The sequence below is a fragment of the Petaurus breviceps genome, unplaced genomic scaffold (assembly GCF_028583685.1).
Source record: "Petaurus breviceps papuanus isolate PSGF00001 unplaced genomic scaffold, PetGlider_PUasm1.0 350, whole genome shotgun sequence".
In the NCBI taxonomy this organism is placed as follows: domain Eukaryota; kingdom Metazoa; phylum Chordata; class Mammalia; order Diprotodontia; family Petauridae; genus Petaurus; species Petaurus breviceps.
In genome coordinates this window covers 41,531-60,464 of record NW_027186199.1, presented here as the reverse complement: position 1 = coordinate 60,464, position 18,934 = coordinate 41,531, and the positions used below count along the sequence as shown (strand labels likewise).

Sequence of the window (18,934 nt, the reverse complement as noted above, 5' to 3'; positions counted from 1 at the left end):
TGATGAGGGACTGTTGAGAAGGTGGTAGTGGTTCTGGGGTCTGAGTGTAGCCGGTTACCTCTGCTGGAATTGGGGATGGTTGAGGTCATCATCCAGCTGGGGAAGGGTGTATTCAGTATCTGGTAGGAACTGGGAAATAAGGGCTGGGGTTAGGGGAGGTGAAGGGCTCCCTTCAATCTGTTTGGGCTAAGCCCTTGGGAGCTCACTGGAATCTGGGCAGTAAGTCAATAAGCACTTTATTGAACCCCTGATAGGTATATGTGTGTTGGGGTAATATAGGGAGTTGGGGCTCCTGGTAAAGTGAGGTTGGGGAGAAGGGCTAGAAGCCTTAGGAAACAAGACTAGGAATTGAAAGTCCTAGAGAGGGATGCCACACCCAAAGTTGAATATGACCAATTATGAGTGTTAAATTCCTGGCTCCTGAGTCTAGCCAGCTCTCAGGTTATTTGAGGAAGGGCTCAGTCCTCTGGCTGGTGGCCTCTCTTGGAATGTATAGTAGTGAGCCTTGAAAGTGGAGCCATTCTGGGTAGGCAGACTGATTCCCTTCTGTCTTTCTTACCTCTAGGAGGTCTGGGCCATACCCAGAATAGGGGGACATTATGGCTGCAGCATTGGAATGCCTTTCCCAACAGTGAGTTAAGGAGATTATCTTTGTTTGAAATTCCAGGGAGCCTGGGAGGAGGATTTGTTAGCAGTGCTTGCCTTCTCTCTCTCCTGTCTAGGCTGTGGGGCAGGCCTGGGCTGGATTGGGCTGGCTGGAGGCTCTTTGCCATGGTAAGTGTGGAATTTTCAGTGCTTTCTTGGGCAATGTGTGGCCCTAGCACTAGAGACTGGGATTGGGCAGAAGGCTGGTGCCTCGCAAGGGCTTTGGGGGGACCAACTGGAAGGGGAGCTGACAGACCAAGACTAGGTAGGGGTGAGCATGGCTAGGATGGGGCTGATCAGGCATGAGACCTGATGAGCAGCATCACTCAAAAGAAGAGAGTACCATCTTCTTTCCTTTGCTCACCCTAGGAAAGGAGCTAGGTCCAAGGTTTTGTGACCTGTGAAGAAGTGGTTTGTGGTGGCAGGGGATGGGTAGGTGGGCTCTTCTGCATGAAAATATTGTTGGCTGCTCCTGGGGTCCTTATCTGTGGTATGTGATTGGTAACCTTCTTCAGGGACAGAAAGGGTGATTTTTTTTTTTAATAAATGTTCTTTTTTTCTTTAGTATTTTATTTTTTCCCATTTACGTGTAAAAACAATTTTTAACATTTCTTTTTAAAACTTTGAGTTCCAGATTCTCTCCCTTCCTCCCTCCCCACCCCACCCCCTCATTGAGAAGGCAAGAAATTTGATATAGGTTATACATGTGTAGTCATGCAAAACATTTCCATGATAGTCATGTTGTGAAAGAAAACATAGACAAAAAAAAGACCTCAAGAAAAATAAAGTAAAAAAGAAGTATGCTTCGATCTGTATTCAGACACTATCAGTTCTTTCTTTGAGGATGGTTAGCATTTTTCATCATAAGTTCTTCATTCAGAGTTGTCTTAGATCTTTGTATTGCCGAGAATAGCTAAATCATTCACAACTGATCATTGTACAGTATTGATGTTACTTTGTACACAGCATATCTCACTTTGCATCAGCTTATTCAGGTCTTACCAGGTTTTTCTGAGAGCATCCTGCTCATCATTTCTTATAGTACAATAGTATTCCCTCATAATCACATACCACAACTTGTTCAGCCATTCCCCAGTTGATGGGCATCCCCTCAACTTCTAATTCTTTACCCCCAGAAAAGAGCTGCTATAAATATTTTTGTACATATAGGTCCCTTTCCTTTTTGTTTTTTTTTTTTTTTTATCTCTTTTGAGATACAGAAAGGGTGCTGTTTATTTGGGTTGTTGATGTCCTTGAAACCTTCCTGTTTATCATCACTGACTGAGGTAGCATAGATTACTAAGCTTTGATCTGGAGTGAGGAAGAAAGAATAGGTAAGGCAATGAAATGTACAGAAAGGTTACATTAGAGTCAAAACATGAGGTTTGGGAGGTCATGAGAGGAAAGATATAGAATATTAGATTTATAGAAAAAACATTTTGGAATAACAGACAAGTGAAAAAATCTGGATAGTTGGGGGGAAGCAAGGCTATCTTTGACAGGAGCTGGAAATGTCTAGTGGGCTCTTGGGCTCCCAAAGGCAGATGGAGGAGTTATAGGGTAATGACAAGAGACCTGGCCTAGAGGGAGGCAGGAGGCCTGGGCCTTAGTCCTTTCTCTACTTCTTGTGGTCCTGGGCAAGCCGCTTTCCTCCTCTTCTTTCCTTCAGATGCTCCCTGTTCTCTTTTATCCCTTGCTCAATGGGTTTCTGATTTCCCATTTTGTGAAGTAGTTAAGAGTAGGATCTAGAATTCTAGTTACTATTTTCTAAGCCCTTTTGCCATTCAGTTCAGCAAACATTTATTAAGCATTTTCTATGGATATAGGATTCTGGACCATGGACAAAGGGTACAAAGGTGAAAAGCAGCCCATGCTTTGCCCTCAGGGAGCTTGAAGTCTAGAAAAGGGTGGAGACATTTACAAAATCTTTATTACATGCCCACTGATCCAGGCAATGGGATACAAAGACAAAATGAAAAGTAGTCCCTATCCTCAAGAAATTTTCATTTTCCTAGGGCGGTGCCACCAGTAAACAGATAAGTAAGTGCTTGATACTCTGAAGAAGGAGAGAGCACTTACATCTAGGGGGAATCAGGTGGCACATGCTGAACCTTGAAGGAAGCCACTGATTCTGGGAAGTAGAAATGAGAGGATTATGCATTCCAGGCTATATAAAGGCATAGAGATGGGAAATGGAATGTCCAGCTCTTGGAACAATAAAATTGGTAAGTCTTTGAGTTAGGTTTGTTATGAGGAAAAACCTAACAGAACTGTCTAAAAGTAGGATGGACTTTTTTGTGGAGGTAGTGGGTCAGTGTGCTCCCCATTCACCTCCCTCTCCTTGTTATTGTTCAGTTGTGTCGGACTCTTTGTGATCATGTATAAGGTTTTCTTGCCAAAGGCACCAGACTGGTTTGCCATTTCTCCAGTGGATTAGGCAAACAGGTTAAGTTACTTGCCCAGGGTCACACAGTTAGTGAGGAAGATAGATACAGAAGTTAGGAAGATAGATCTGGGATTCAAATCCAACAAAACATTCTAGTGTTCTTTCTACTATACCAAACTTCTTCAAATTTCTGGCAAAGCCTCCTTAGGATCCTCTTCTGAGTGGGGAATCTATAATAAGCCATACTTAGTGTTGCTTCAGAGCATCAGAATAAAGCAGTTTGGGTAACCAGGTAGGACTGGTTAATTAGAGGCCTGGTGTAATGAACATTGCTCCTTTAGTGTTCTCATATCTTTCATCCTGAATTTTCATCTTTTTCTATCTTCTTGACCCAAACTGACCCCTGACAGTGGGACCTCTTTAGCCTGATTTGACCCAGACCCCTCTCTGGTCTGACCCTGGTCAGCAGAACTCTGACCTGAACATGGATGTCAGGTCCTTCCTTCATTTTCCTGAAATAAAGAAAGACTTAGATAATTGGAGATATCTTCACTGTTTGTGGTTCACCAATGCCAGTGTAATAAAAAATGGTGATACTCTCAAATTAATTCACAGATTTAGTTCTCTCCTAATTAGACTATCAAGGGCAAACTTTATAGGACTAGATAAAATAACAAAATTTAGTTGGAAGGATAAAAGGTCTAGGCCTTAAGAGAAAATAAAAAAAGGTAGGAATGAAGGGAGTCTATCATTAGAAGATACCAAACTAATTATGAAGGTATAATCATCAAAACTGTTTCATAGTTGTTAAAAAAATAGAAAAGTAGATCATTAGAACACACTAGCCAAGCAAGACTGGTCCTTTCTTTGATCTTCCACTTCCTTTAACCATAGCTAATGAAGCCCTGTTAAATGTATATAAAATGATATGCAAACCTTAGTCAGATATAGAAGTTGTTAATGATAATAATAATTAACATTGTTACTAATATTTTTCACAAGCTTCAACTCAACTTGGGCTTTAGCTTCCCTAGCATTCTAACTGTAGGATCGTGGTACTCTTTTGTATTGATCCACAGTTACCTTCTCTTGTTCTTATCTCTTCTGTGGCATGGTGGATAGAGTATAGAGTGGCCTAGAGTTAGAAAAACCTGAATTCAGATCCAGCCTCAGACACTTATTAGCTGTGTAACCCTGGGCAAGTCACTTAACCACTGTCTGCCTCAGTTTCCTCAGCTGTAAAATGGAGATAATAATAGTACCTACCTTACACAGTTATTGTGATGATCAAGTGAGATAATATTTGTAAAGCACTTATCATATTAGATGCTGAATATAGACTTGTTTTCTTCCTTCCTGCATGTCCTTTTCTAAAAAAAAAAATTGTTTTCCCTCAATTACATGTAAAAACAATTTTAACGTTTTTTAAAAGTTTGAGTTCCAAATTCTATCTCTCCCACACATACGAAGTGATAAGCAATCTGATATAGGTTATATATGTGCAATCATGTAAAACATTTCCATATTAGTCATTTTGTGCAAGAAGAAAAGAAAGAAAAATAGTATGTGGAATAGAGACATCAGTTATTTCTCTGGAGGCATGAGTCCTTTGGGATTGTCTTAGATTATTGTATTGCTTAGAATGGCTATCATTCACAATTCTTCATTGTACCATATTGTCATTACTGTATACAATGATCTGGTTCTTCTCACTTCACTTTGTATCAGTTCATGTAAGTTTGAAGACATATAGGATAGTCTGAGCAAATACATGGAGGCAGAAAGTTAGAAGAAATTGGGTTCAATCCAGCTTAGCTGCTGTGTCACCATGGGTAAATCACATAAACTCTCTGAGCCTCAGTTTCTAAATCTATAAATTGGAATGAATAATATATGCACTACCAACTTTATAGCATATTATGAGACTCAAGGGAAGTAATCTGTGTAAAGTGCTTTATAGACTTTAAACTACTATGTGAGGTCTTACTATTTTTAGTATCAGAGATGAGTTTCAATATCAACTGTAATAATTGGGAGTTAACTGTCTGTATTTAGGCCCACTTCCTCTGGGTATTGCTTTTCTCTGGAGTATCTGGTTTTCTGCATAGGGAACAATCATGAGACTGATAGAAAGATTGACAGATGAGGGAGCCTGGAATCCTGGGCTCTTTTCCAGGCTAGTGTGTGGTGGCTGCATGGTGTAGTACAAGGAACATATATTTGGGAGTCTGAGACCTGAGTTCAAATAATAGTACCAGTTTGTGAGAGCTGTTGGGCAAATCACTTTACCTGGCTGAGCGTCAGTTTCCTCCTGTGTAAAATGGGGATGATAATTTTTGTACTGTATATCTCACCATTATTTCTAGGAGCAAGTACTTTTCTAGCCTTCAACTTCTGGGACTAGACCAGTGGTGGGGAACTGCTGAAGGTCAGTCAGAGATGCAGAAGTGAAGCCCATCTAAAAATGGGAGAAGTACAAAGATTTCTTCCACTCTGAGATTTTGTGATTTGGTGAGTAGAGGCTGAATTTGGAGTGCTTTCAAGGCGTGGAAGATGGCTTACACAAATACATGAAAGTGGGAAAGGGTGGTCCAAGATTGGGGAACAGCAACTAAACGCTCCAGTTTTAGCTAGAATGTAGAGTGGTTAAGGGCGAGTTTTTGTTGTTGTTGTTCGGTCATTTCAGTCATGACCCTATTTGGTGTTTTCTTGGCAAAGATACTGGCTTACCATTTCCTTCTACAGCTCATTTTACAGATGAGGAAACTGAGGCAAACAGGGTTAAGTGCCAGGGTCACCCATTTAGCAAATGTCTGAGTCCACATTTGAACTCAGGTCTTCCTGACTCCAGGTCTGGCACTCTAGCCCCTTTACCACCTAGCTGCCCTTAAAAGAAGCAGCGTTAAGTAGATAAATTTGGAGTCATACTGCTAAAGGACTATCAGTGTTAGGCAAATTAGTTTGTACTTTATTCTGGAAGCAATAATAAGCCAATGAAGGTTCTTGAACATAGAAGTAACATGGTAAGAGTTCTTGAGTTGACTTCCCTTCTAGAATTTCAGGCCATGGGATCCTACCTATTTCTATCTTTAAACTCTGAAATTTACTTAACTGAAAGCTGGACTTTGTATCAAACTATACACACTGCTATTTCCTTATTTCTCACCAAGTTTAGGATGGTGAGGTCATGGGGTGGCTAGGTGGCGCAGTGAGTAAAACCCTGGCCCTGGAGTCAGGAGGACCTGAGTTCAGATCTGGCCTCAGAGACACTTAACACAAAAAAACCTAGCCGTGTAACCTTAGGCAAGTTACTTAACCCCAATTGCACTCCAAAAGGCAAAAAAAAAAAAAAAGATAGTAAGGTCATTTCCTCTCATGACTCCATTAATTTCTTTTTTTAAAGATGATTTTTATTTATAAGTATATTTTTGATAGCACAGTGGATAGAGGACTGGGCATGGAGTCTAGAAAACCTGAGTTCAGACTGGGTTGTAGATACCTCCTAGCTGTCACTTGGAAGTCACTTGTCCTCTGTCTGCTCTTCCTCATCTGTAAAATGGGGATAATTATAATTCCTACCTCACAGGGTTGTTATGAGGATCAAATGAGATGTTATATCTTTTGTATTTACATTACCTGGGCTTCATTCGATTATTTTCTTTTTTATTCTGGACATAAACACCAAAAAAGAACATTTTCATACCCTCAGCAGAATACAAAAGGGAGATTTAGTTTCATATAAAATCCTATTTCACACTACTTACTTTTAAAAAGATATTATATACATACATGTAATAATCTCTGTATGTGGTTTTCAAAATAATCTAGCTCATGTTTCCTTCTAAATTTTCTATTCTCTGTGCATTTTAAAAATTTAATATTTTTTCCCAATTACATATAAAAATGATTTTTAACATTCTTTTTTTAAATTTTGAGTTCCACATTCTCTTATTCCCTCCTTGTCCATTTCCCTTCTTGAGAAGACAAGCATTTTGATATAAATTATATGTGTGTAGTCATTCAGAACATATTTCCATATTAGTCATGTTCTGAAAGAAAACACATATGAAAAAAAAAACAGAAAAATAAGGAAAGTTTTAAAAAGTATACTTCTATCTGCATTCAGGCTCCATCAGTTCTTTCTCTGGAGGTGGTAGATAGCATTTTTCATCATAAGCCTTCAGAATTTTCTTTGATCATTGTATTGCTGAGAATAGCCAAGTCAGTCACAGTTAATCATTGTACAATACTGCTGTTACTGTGTACACTATTCTCCTGGTTCTGCTCACTTCACATTGCATCAGTTCATGTAAGTTCAGATTTTTCTGAGAACATCCATCTGAGGTTTTTTTTTTTTAAGTTTTTCTGAGAGCATTTTTTATAATACAATAGTAATCCATCACAATCATACCACAATTTTTTCAGCCATTTCCCAAGTGATGGGCATCCCCTCAATTTCCAGTTCTTTGCCACCACAAAAAAAGTTGCCACTATAAATATTTTTGTACATATATGTCCTTTTTCTTCTCTTTTTTTACTCTCTTTGGGATACAAATCTAGTAGTGGTATTGTAGGATCAAAGGGTATATGGTTTTATAGCCCATTGGGCATAGATCCAAATTGCTCTCCAGAGTGGTTGAATCAGTTCACAATTTCACCAACATGCATTATTGTCTCAATTTTCCCACATCCCCTTTAACATCTATCATTTTCCTTTTCTGTCATATTGTCAGTAGAATGGTACCTCAGAATTGTTTTAATTTGGATTTCTCAGATCAATACTGATTTAGAGCATTTTTTTCATGTGACTATAGACAGCTTTGATTATTTTGTTTGAAAACTGCTTATTCATATCCTTTGACTATTTAGCAATTGGGGAACAATTTGTATTATAAATTTGACTTAGTTTTCTATAAATTTGAGAAATGAGGCCTTATCAGAGAAATTTGTAAAAAAAAAAATTTTCATAATTAAAGATTACTGTGTGTTTCCCTCCATCCTGTTTTCCCCATTTATCATACTTTCTCATTTTACCCTGTCCATCCTCAAAAATGTTTTGCTTCTTTCTGACTGCTGCCTCCCCCAATCTGCCCTCCCTTCTATCAGCACCCCCTCCATTCTCTTACTCTCTTATCCTCTTCCTCTCCTACTTTCCTAGGACAAGATAAGATTTATATACCCAACTGAGTGTGTATGTTATTCCCTCTTTGAGCCAATTCTAATGAGAGTAAATTTCAAGTGCTCCCTTCCCTCCCCCAACTTTCTCCATCATCTCCTACAGTATAAAAGCTTTTACACCTATGCTTCTTTTAAGTCTTGTATTTGAAAGTCAGATTTTCTTTTCAGCTCTGTTGTTTTCATCAGGAATGCTTGAAATTCATCTATTTTATTGAATATCCATTTTTCCCTTGAAGGATTATACTGTTTTGCTGGGTAGGTGATTCTTGGTTATGATCTTTGCTCCTTTGCCCCCTGGAATATCACAATCAAAGTTCTCTGACCCTTTAATGTAGAAGCTGCTAAATCTTGTGTTATCCTGACTATGGCTCCATGATATTTCACTTGTTTTTCTTTCTGACTGCTTGCAGTATTTTCTTCTTGACCTGGGAACTCCAGAATTTAGTATAATATTCCTGGAAGTTTTCATTTTGGGATTTTTTTCAGGAGGGGATTGATGGATTCTTTCCATTTTTATTTTACCCTCTAGTTCTAGAATCAGGGCAGTATTCCTTGATAATTTCTTGAAAACTTTCAGGTAGTCCAATAATTCTAAACTTCAATGAGATATTTCATATTTTCTTCTATTTTTTCATTCTTTTGATTTTGTTTGATTGTTTATTGGTATTTCATGGAATCATTAGTTTCAACTTGCCCAATTTTAATTTTTAAGGAGTTATTTTCTTCAGTGAACTTATGTGTCTCTTTTTCCATTTGTCCAATTCTGTTTTTTAAGGCGTTCTCTTCAGTGGTATTTTTGTGCTTCTTTTATTTGACCAGTTCTGTTTTTTAAGGTGTTACTTTCTTCAGTGTTTTTTTTTGTTTGCCTCTTTTACCAAGTTCTTAATTCTTTTTTCATTATTTTCTTGCATTACTCTAATTTTTTTTCCCAATTTTCCTCCCACCTCTCTTATTTGAGTTTTCAAATCCTTTTTGAGCTCTTTCAGGAATTCTTTTTGTGGGCCTGAAACCAATTCACATTGTTCTTTGAGGTTTTGATTGTACCTGTTTTGACTTTGATGTCTTCTGATTTTGTGTTTTGATTGTCCCTATCACCAGAGTAACTTTCTTTTTTTTTTTTTTTGCTGATTTTTGGAGGGCATTTGGGGTTAAGTGACTTGCCCAGGTTCACATGGCTAGTTTTTGTGTTAAGTGTCTTAGGCTGAATTTGAACTCAGGTCCTCCTGACTCTATTCACTGCGACACCTAGCTGCCCCAAGAGTAACTTTCTAAAGTCAGGTTCTTTTTGTTGTTTGCTCACTTTTTTCAGGGGACTCTAGGTGGCCCAGTGACTAAAGTTCCAGGCCTAGAGTCAAGAAGACCTGAATTCAGATGTGACCTAAGATACTTGCTGACTGTGTGACCCTGGGCCTGTCACTTGAACTTGTTTCCTTTAGTTTCTTCATGTATAAAATGAACTGGAGAGGGAACTGGCAAACCACTCCAATATCTTTGCAAAGAAAACCCCAGATGGGTCCCAAAGAGTCAATCGTGATTGAAAAATGCCTGAACATTTTTTGAGCCTATTTCTTGATTTTTGATTTTATGTAAAAGTTGGGCTCTGCTTCTGAAGTAGAGGGGACACTGTCTGAAGCTTAAGATTTTTTTGCATTTGTTTTCAGAGCTAGTTCTGGGGTCTATAAGTTTTCAGTTCTTTCAAGACAGTATGATCTAAGGAGAGGTGTGTTTATTGTTCTCTTGGCCTATGCTCTGTGAGTGATCTCATACATTCTTTTCTACCCTGGAACTACCTGGGTCCCTGCTCCCCTGCAGCTACAAGCTCAATGTGCTAGTGTTCCTCTTTGCCGTGGGACTAGGACCCAGGACTGTGACCCAGATCTGAATAGGGACAATGTAACAAAGTCCTGTACCCAGTGCCAGCAAAAGGACTTTTGTAATCTTCTCCTGACAGTGGCCTTGACCTCCTTATCATTTGTGGGCTAACAGTTCCAGACACTGCTTCTGCCAATTCAATTGCCCCCAAAGCTTACTGAGGCACTGCATACTGCTGGCTTGCTGGGGAGATGCCTGCACTGTGCTGTGTTCCACTCTCACCCCAGTGCAACAGATCATTCCTGCCTGACTTAAATTGTCCAGACCTTGGGTTGGAATAGTGTTTTTCACCCTGTCCTTTTGTGGGTTCTGCCACTCCAGATATTCATTCTGAAGTATTATTGTAAAGTTGGTTGGAAGGGAATTTGGGAGAGCTCGGGAGAGTCCCTGCCTTTTCTCTGCCATCTTGGCTCCACCTCCTCACTGTATGCTTTAAAAAAAAATGTTATAATGACCCTCTTTTTGGACGTCACTATTGCTTCCTACCCAACACACTTCTCTCTCTTCCATTTACCAAGAGAAAAGCAAAACCCCCCACCAAACTTGTAACAAATAAGTATAGCCAATCAAAATTAATCTAAACAGTAGCTGTGTCCAGAAATGTATATCTCCTTCTGCCCCTTGTATCCCTCACCTTTCTGTCAAGAGGTGTGTTTACATGTTGCATCATAGTTTATCTGGACCCATGGTTGGTTATTGTTTTAATCAGAGTTCTTTCAAAGTTATTTTCATTTACATTGTTGTTTTCTTTGTATAAATTGTTCTCCTGGTCGTGCTCACTTCACTCTAAATGAGTTCATATTTGCTATGGTCCAGTAATATTCCATTACATTCATTTACCACAATTTGTTCATCCATTCCCTTGGATTCTATTTCTTTTCAATCTCTGACCCTTTAATTCCTCCCTTAAAGATTGGGAGATTTGCTTTGCTTTTCGCTTAGTTTCTCTCTGGTGTTATCCTCCCTTTTTAATTCTCCTCTTTCCTTTCCAAACTTATCTCCCTGTTGAGTTTTATGTGTTTTCGCACCAAACTCTTGTGTATGTCTATGTTAACTCACCTTTGTCCATTTCAGCTGAGTGAGGTTCAGCTGATGCCTACTCCCCTTGCCCTTTCTTCCATGTTTGCATATTATTCTCCTCATACACCCCATTCGTAAGATGATGATGATGATGATAGTGATGATAGTAATAGCCAATAGTTATATAGCCCTTGTCGTGTGCCAAGCGCTATACTAAGCTCTTTACAAGTATTATGTCATCTGATCCTCACAACAACGCTGAGAGGTAGGTATTATCCCCTTTTTACAGATGAGGTAATTGAATGTAAATAGAGCTGAAGTGACTCTCATAGGGTTCCACAGCTATTAAATGTCTGAGACCATATTTGAACTCAGGTCTTTCTGACGCTAGGCCTGGCACTTTATCCACACCACCATCTAGCTGCCAGTAGCAAGTTCAATATCCTTGTTTTTCCTTTCTACACTAGTATATTCCTCTTTTTACCTTCCTTCTCTTTTACCTCATCATACTATCAGAATAGAACCAGTCTACCCTAGAACCTCTATTTTTCTTTTCTTTTTCCTTATTTATTTTTTTTTTTTTGCTTTTTGGAGGGCAATTGGGGTTAAGTGACTTGCCCAAAGTCATGTGGCTAGTTTTTTTTGTGTTAGGTGTCTGAGGCTGGATTTGAACTCGGGTCCTCCTGACTTCAGGGCCGGTACTCTATTTACTGGGCCACCTAGCCACCCTGAACCTCTATTTTTTTTTTTTTTTGCTTTTTGGAGGGCAGTTGGGGTTAAGTGACTTGCCCAAAGTCACATGGCTAGTAATTTGTGTTAAGTGTTTGAGGCTGCGTTTGAACTCAGGTCCTCCAGACTCCAGGGCCGGTGCTCTCTCTATTCACTGTGCCACCTAGCCACCCTGAACCTCTGTTTTTCTAATTGAACTCCCTCAGTACCCCATGAAGACATTAAAGTTTTGGAGGACCTATTGTTTCTTTTCCCCCATTAGAACATTAGCACTATATTATCATATAGCTCTTTCCAAATGCTCAAATAAATATACCTTTCTAGGTTTCTCTACACCTTTATGTTTGCATTTCAGCATTCCTACTCAGCTCTGGTCTTTTCATCAGAAATACTTGAACGTCCTCAATTCCATTAATAATTCTTTTTTCCCTGTAGGATTATATTCCGTTTTGCAGAGTAAGTTGTTCTTGATTATAAGCTCATATCTCTTGCCATTTGGAACAAAGCTGCTAGGTTCTATGTAAACCTGACTGACTATACTTGAACTCCCTTTCTGGATACTTGCAATTTTTCTCTTTGATATGAGAGTTCTAAATTTTGGCTTTGACATTCCTGGGACTATTGCTTTTGGGGTTCCTTTCAGCATGATTGGTGAATTCATTTTGTCTTTACTTTGTCCTCTGTTTCTGATAGATCTGAGTAATTTTTATGAGTTATGCCTTGTAATAGAGTACCTAGGTGCTTTTAAACCCTTTGGTCATGGTATTTAAGAAGTCTAATGATTTTTAAATTTTCTCTTGGCTTGTTTCCATATATGTTGTTTTTTATCTCTAGTATCTTAAATTTTCTTCCATTTTTTTCCAATCTTTTGATTTTCTTCTAATAGTCTTTACTATTTCATTGAGATTTTATTTCTACTTAGCCTATTCTGGTTTTCAGGATTTTCCTTCTTGGGTAGGGTTTGCCACTTTATCTTTTAAACTACTTAGTCATCTCCCAGTTATTTCCTTCAGTGCTTTTATTTCATTTTTATATCTCTTGGCCTATTTTTTCTAGGTATATTCATATAATCCTTGTGGAATCAATTTTTCCTGTGCTTATGGTTGTTATGGAGTCATACTTGCAATAATTATTGATACTTGTGGGGGGGGGGTGTTCTTTGATTTATTTATCTCTCTGGCTTCATTTCCTGAATTTCATCATTGTGCCAGATCCAGAGTTTATCCTTTGCTGAAACTTTTGGGTGTAATGATCAGCCTTGCTTGGTCTGACCTTGGGTCCCCTGGGTACTAGGGATTGACATCTACTTCTTGGGTTTAGATTCCCCTGGATCTTTGAGGTTCAAAGCACTGTATCTTTAGGACCTTATCTCAGGACAAAGTGTTAAGTAATAGCCCCTACTATCCCAGTCTGTCTGCACTATGTTGGTCAGCACTTGGCTGGTTATTACCTGGTACTGCTCCCTAAGGCTTTCAAGGTCCCCAGTGTGGAACTTTCTGATCATGCTAGGGCTTTCTAAAGGGAATTCTTTGATCTTGCTGCCTCTCAACCTAAAGGCTACAACTGTCCTATCTCTGGTAACATGGCAATATTTTTGCTTAAAGGAGGGGGATCCTCCTTTCCTCTTGTCCTTAAGATTTCTGAAAGTTTTGAGATGGAAGATGTTACTGGTTCACTTTTTTAATCTTAATTTTTTTGCTTTTTGGAGGGGGAAGGCAGGGCAATCAGGGTTAAATGACTTGCCCAAGGTCACATGGCTAGTAAGTGTGATCACATGTCTAAGGCTGGATTTGAACTCAAGTCCTTCTGACTCCAGGGCTGGTGGTCTTTTTGCTGCGCCACCTAGCTGCCCCTACTAGATCACTTTGGGTCCAGTATGAATTTTAGGGTTTTGTTGGAGTAGTTATGTGTAAGCTAGGTGGTTTACTCTCTTGTTCAGGTAGCCATCCTTGCCAGAAGTTGGCTCCATTGATTTTTGCTGCAGTACCCATTTGTTGTTTGTCAGAGTCAAGTGTGGTGCTCCAGTCTCCTTTTCAGCTTCCTTTTCTGAAATGCAGCCTTAGGCCTCTCTGAGAGACCCCAGGACTAAGAAGGTGCCCTGCTCAGATCCCATCTGGAGCCTTACATTCAGGACTCCGTGCCATAGTGTAGAAAGAACATCGATAAGCCGGAGCATGTCCAGAGGAGCATGACCAGAGTGATTGTGATTGTGGCATCTGAAGATTCTCGGAATATATTTAGTGTGTAGAAAACTTTAGGGGGATGTCATCATTGTATTTAAGCATTTGAACTAGCTGTGAAAAAGGGCTTAGATTTGTCCTTTTTAAATCCTAGTTCTACACTGCATAGGGATGGCAGAAAGATTTCAGCTCTGTGCAAAAAAAAAAAAGCAATTTCTAACAGAGCTATGTAAAAGTGAAATGAGCTAGGGGTGGCTAGGTGGCACAGTGAATAGAGCACCGACCCTGGAGTCAGGAGGATCTGAGTTCAAATGCGGCCTCAGACATTTAACACAAAAACTAGCCGTGTGACCCTGGGCAAGTCACTTAACCCCAATTGCCCTCCAAAAAAAAAGTGAAATGAGCCCCTGTGGGAGGTAGTGAGTTTCTCCTCACTAGAGTTTCTTCAAGGAAAGATTGGATGCCTATTTTTCAAGTCTGTGGTAAAGTGGATTGAATATACTAGAACTAAGGTTGAACTAGACCTTTGAAGTTCCTTCCAACTCTGAGATGTTCAATTCTAGGCTAGATAGCAACAGTAACTCATATTTATGTAGTACTTTAGGATTTACAAAGCACCTTCTTCACAGTAATCCCATGGTGCTAAGTAGTGCAAATACTTTTATCCCCATTTTACAGATGAAGAAACTGAGACTTTGAGAAGTTAAGTGATTTGCACAGTCACACAATTTTGTATGAGGAGATATTTGAAACCTACTTGCCTGAATCTAAGTCTGGCACTCACCCAGTACTAGTATTCTGTTATTTGTTTACTCATTCATTTATTCAACAAACATTAAGTACCTCCTAAGTCTGAAACATTGTGTTTGGGCATTGGGGATATAGCAATGTGTATCCCTACCAATGACAAGATCCCTCCTCCTTCTTATCTGTGTAATAGTGTGGACAACATATGGACAGAAATAGCTATATTACAGAGAGTGGGGTGTACAAGATGTCATAAGAGTTTTGATGAAGTGGAGATGACTTTCATGAAAGGGAATCAGGAAAGGCTTCATAAAGGAGGTGGCACTAGAGTTTGCTCTTAAAGAATGAGTGGGGCGCGGCTGGGTGGTGCAGTGAATAGAGCACCAGCCCTGGAGTCAGGAGGACCTGAGTTCAGATGCGGCCTCAGACGCTTAATACAAAAACTAGCCGTGTGACCTTGGGCAAGTCACTTAACCCCAACTGCCCTCCGAAAAGCAAAAAAAAAAAAAAGAATGAGTAGGATTTCAGCCCATTGATGGACAGCAGAAGGGTAGGGAGGTGAAAATAGGCTGACATTCTAGGATGGGAGACAGTTAGCAAAAGCTCCAGTATGGGAAAGCATGGGTTACATACATTAAGAGGCAGGCAGCACTCTCATTTAACTGAAGATATATTTGAGGAGGGTAGATTGTGGGAAGTCTTCAGTGTCCAAGTGAGGAGTTTGATCTTCATTCACCAGGCAATTGGGTTTTAAGGGCATTAAAACATTTTAAACAGTGGCTTTCCATTTGCCTCACCCCAGGAAAACATGACATAGGTTCATACTGAATGAGAACCCTCTCCATTCTGTTGAGGGTGTGTAGAGAGGGAAGGAAGGTATGCTGTAATGAGAGAATGGATCGGGGGACAAGGGGGAACTTCAGGCCTGTATTGTATGGAAGTAAGATCTTATGCTATTGTCTGAACTGTGTCTGTCAGTAGATATTGACCTGGCCACCTTTCAGTCAGTTTGAGAGGGCCGACGCCTTCTCCCTCCTTCCCTCTCCCCTCCCCCTCCATGCCTTCTTTGATGTTTCCTTGTTCTTTCCTCCTCAGGTGTGTGGGAGCCACCTGCCTGTCTGTCTTCGTGAGTGGGGTGGCAGGGCAGCAAAAGGTAGTGTGTACCCAGGCATATTGCACTGGGGAGGAGTTGAGGTGCTGCCACAACACTGACCTGGCAGCCCACCTGTGCATCTACCTGCTTGCCCACCCTCCCCTGCATTTGTGCTGGAAAGGCCCACTCCTTTGCTGGACAGGAGCCAGAAAACTTGGGCAAATCGACTTACTACCAAGAAGGGAGCAAGCTGGCCAGCCCAGCTCCAGCAAGACCTTGGTGGAACAGATACCAGTTTCAAGTCTTGGAAAGGAGAAGCTTCTAGAGCTTGGCAGAGAAAGACCCCATCAGCATACCATCCTGACAACCTCCTTCCCTTCCTCCATTGATAGCTGATCTCCTGTTCCCTCCCTTTGGGGAGGAGCTGCCCCACTGGCACTCCATCAGTTTATGATGGTAATGGGGGCTATAAACTGACACTGGAAAGCTCAACATTCTGACTAAGTTGGGAGGGGCAGAAGGAGAAAGGAGCAGAAGATTGAGAGGGTCTGATGATGGGGAGCTCTCTGGTTGGATCTGTTGATTCTCTGACTTGGAAGGAGGAGATCAGGGGTACTGCTAGGACCCTTGGAGGGACCATCACTTACTGGTGATTGTTCTCCCTTCCCCTGACCTTTAGTGGCTTGGGAAGCTTTGAAGCTTTTTGAAGCCTTCTTATCAGGGTAATTAGCAACAGACCCTGGACTGAGACTGGCCTCTGTCTCAATGACTGCTTCCCTGTTGAGTGGATCCTGCCTGCTGTGCACCACACATACCAGCTGTGCACCCTGACCCTGTGGGGGGTGGTGACAGGAGACAGGAACAAGGTGGGGGGGGTAGGTATAGATCTTCAGTGCCTTTGGCACTGAACTTAAATCGGCACAGTGACAGCCCAGAGCGTCAGGGGCACTGAGGGGATTGCTTGCCCAACTTTTCCTTTTACCTGCTCCCCAGCTGTCATAGGGAGAGGTACTTGGACCCCACCCAGTCTCTGGATACTGAGGTCTAGGTCTTCAGGAACCAGAACTGGGGAGCTTTGTGGATTGGGGGCCAGATAGTGACCAGTTCCCAGACTAGGATTGAGTCATTTGGATATACTGCTGCTTGGACCCCAGCCTTCCCCACAGACTGTCTAGGTAGCATTATTGAGAGCCAGGCTTAGCACTATGAAGCAGTTTCTTGCCTTTGGGGCCAAAGGCTCAAACTACGGAGCAGCTAACTGATCAACAGCTACAGCGAAATCCCAAGGAGGAGTAGGCGCTGGGCAGGGGATGCCCCCAGAGAGCTTGGATCAGGCCACCAGCCTCATCCCTTGGGTCCAGGCCCAGGCTAGCCTGTTCCCTCCCCTCCCTTACTCTGACTTATCCCAACTTACCTGGAGGCAGCCCTTTACCATGGCTGAACATCTGGAGCTTCTGGCAGAGATGCCCATGGTGGGCAGGATGGGCACCCAAGAACGGCTTAAGCATGCACAAAAGAGGCGGGCCCAACAACTGAAGAAGTGGGCCCAGGCTGAGAAGGAAGCCCAGGGCAAGAAGGGTCGTGTGGAAAAGAAGTGTAAAACCACTGCTGGAGTCAAGGAGAAACAAGTACTCTTTCCCCCAAGTATCACCTTGCTGGAAGCAGCGGCACGCAATGACCTAGAAGAAGGTAAGGGTCCTGGGAATGGTGCCTCTAGGTAGGGAGTCACTCTAACCTATATAAGATTCTGGCCTCTGGTTCCCTGAGTGGATTGGGAATGAGCCAGAACATCCCATATGGGGATGCAGCTTATTTTCCTGGACTCCTGCTGTGGGGCAGTCAGCTTTCCTTCATTCAGCTTGCCAAATTAGGGACAACAGATGTGTGGTGAAAAGAATATTGGTCTTAACTCAAATCCTTGTTCTGCCCTGTACTAGCTGTATGATCCTGAGAAAGTGGCATAGTGAACCCTGACTCTGGAGGCAAAGGCTTTGGGTTCAGTTCCCATGTCTGAAATTTACCACCTGTGTGACCTTTGTCAAATCACTTAAACTTTCTAGGCCTTAGTTTTCTTATCTGCAAAATGAGAGGATTGAATTAGATGGTCTTTGAGGTCCCTTTTAGTTCTTGATTTATGATCCTTGGATTCTAAGTTACTTAACCTTTCTAGTTCTCATATTTCTAATCTGCAAATTGGGCATAATAATGCTTTTGCTAACTCTCCATGGGGTAGTTGTGAGCTCTTTGTGAACTATATTTAAATATGATTTATGATCACTCTTTGTGCAATGAAAGAGGGAGGAAAGGCTCTGAGGGTTTCCAGAGGAGAAGGGAGCAGACCTACCTCAGGACAGCTGCTGTTCTCCCTAGGTCCTCCTCCTCAGAGACAGAAGCATATACACTGACACTTTAGCCCTCCTATTTTTTTTTTTTTAAAGCAATTGGGGTTAAGTAACTTGCTCAAGGTTACACGGCCAGTTATTTCTGGGTGTGGTGCTGAGTATCTGAGCCTGGATTTGATCCAGGTCATCCCAACACTGGAGCCGGTGCTCTTACTCGCTGAGCCACCTGGCCGCCCCTAAGCAATTGGGGTTAAGTAACTTGCTCAAGGTTACACAGCCAGGTGTTTCTGGGTGCGTGCTAAGTGTCTGAGCCCGGGATTCAATCTCCAGGTCTTCTCTACACTGGAGCCGGTGCTCTTACTTGCTGTGCTACCTGGCCGCCCCAAGCCCTCCTATTAATCAGAAGAGTGTCTAAAACAGGAGTGGGGTTGGAGAAAAGCCTTTCTCTGGTCTAGTTCTAGCCATGGCCTCAGCTTTTGCCAATCTGGCACCCCTTGAACTATACATCAAGCATAGATTCATGGGCTTGAGAGCTGAAAGGTACCCAAGAGATCATCTGATTCAATTCTCATTTTAAAGATAAGAAAACTGAGGCCCCAGAGCGTGAAAGGGGTTTGTTTTAAGGTCATACAGCTATTAAGTGGCATGGTGACTTCAAATCCAGAGCTGTTTCCAATATGCTGTTCTACTACAAGTATTCCTCAAGGGCTTTACTCTTTGTCCAGCCCCATGCAAAGTAATA

General features: G+C 41.3%; 1 protein-coding gene across 2 annotated transcripts in view; it reads left to right on the top strand.

Moving 5' to 3' along the window:
* The first annotated feature begins 491 nt into the window (after nucleotides 1–491).
* The window catches only part of PPP1R16A (protein phosphatase 1 regulatory subunit 16A), a 45,173-nt gene continuing 26,730 nt past the window's right edge, over nucleotides 492–18,934 (top strand). The window contains exons 1-3 of one of the 2 annotated variants that reach the window (XM_069096986.1): nucleotides 492–774; nucleotides 5,398–5,542; nucleotides 15,853–17,539. In XM_069096986.1, the coding sequence (XP_068953087.1) occupies nucleotides 17,161–17,539 (379 nt within the window). In that variant the 5' untranslated portion in view covers nucleotides 492–774; nucleotides 5,398–5,542; nucleotides 15,853–17,160. The remainder of the gene's footprint in view (nucleotides 775–5,397; nucleotides 5,543–15,852; nucleotides 17,540–18,934) is intronic. The other variant, XM_069096988.1, reaches the window with a different exon arrangement.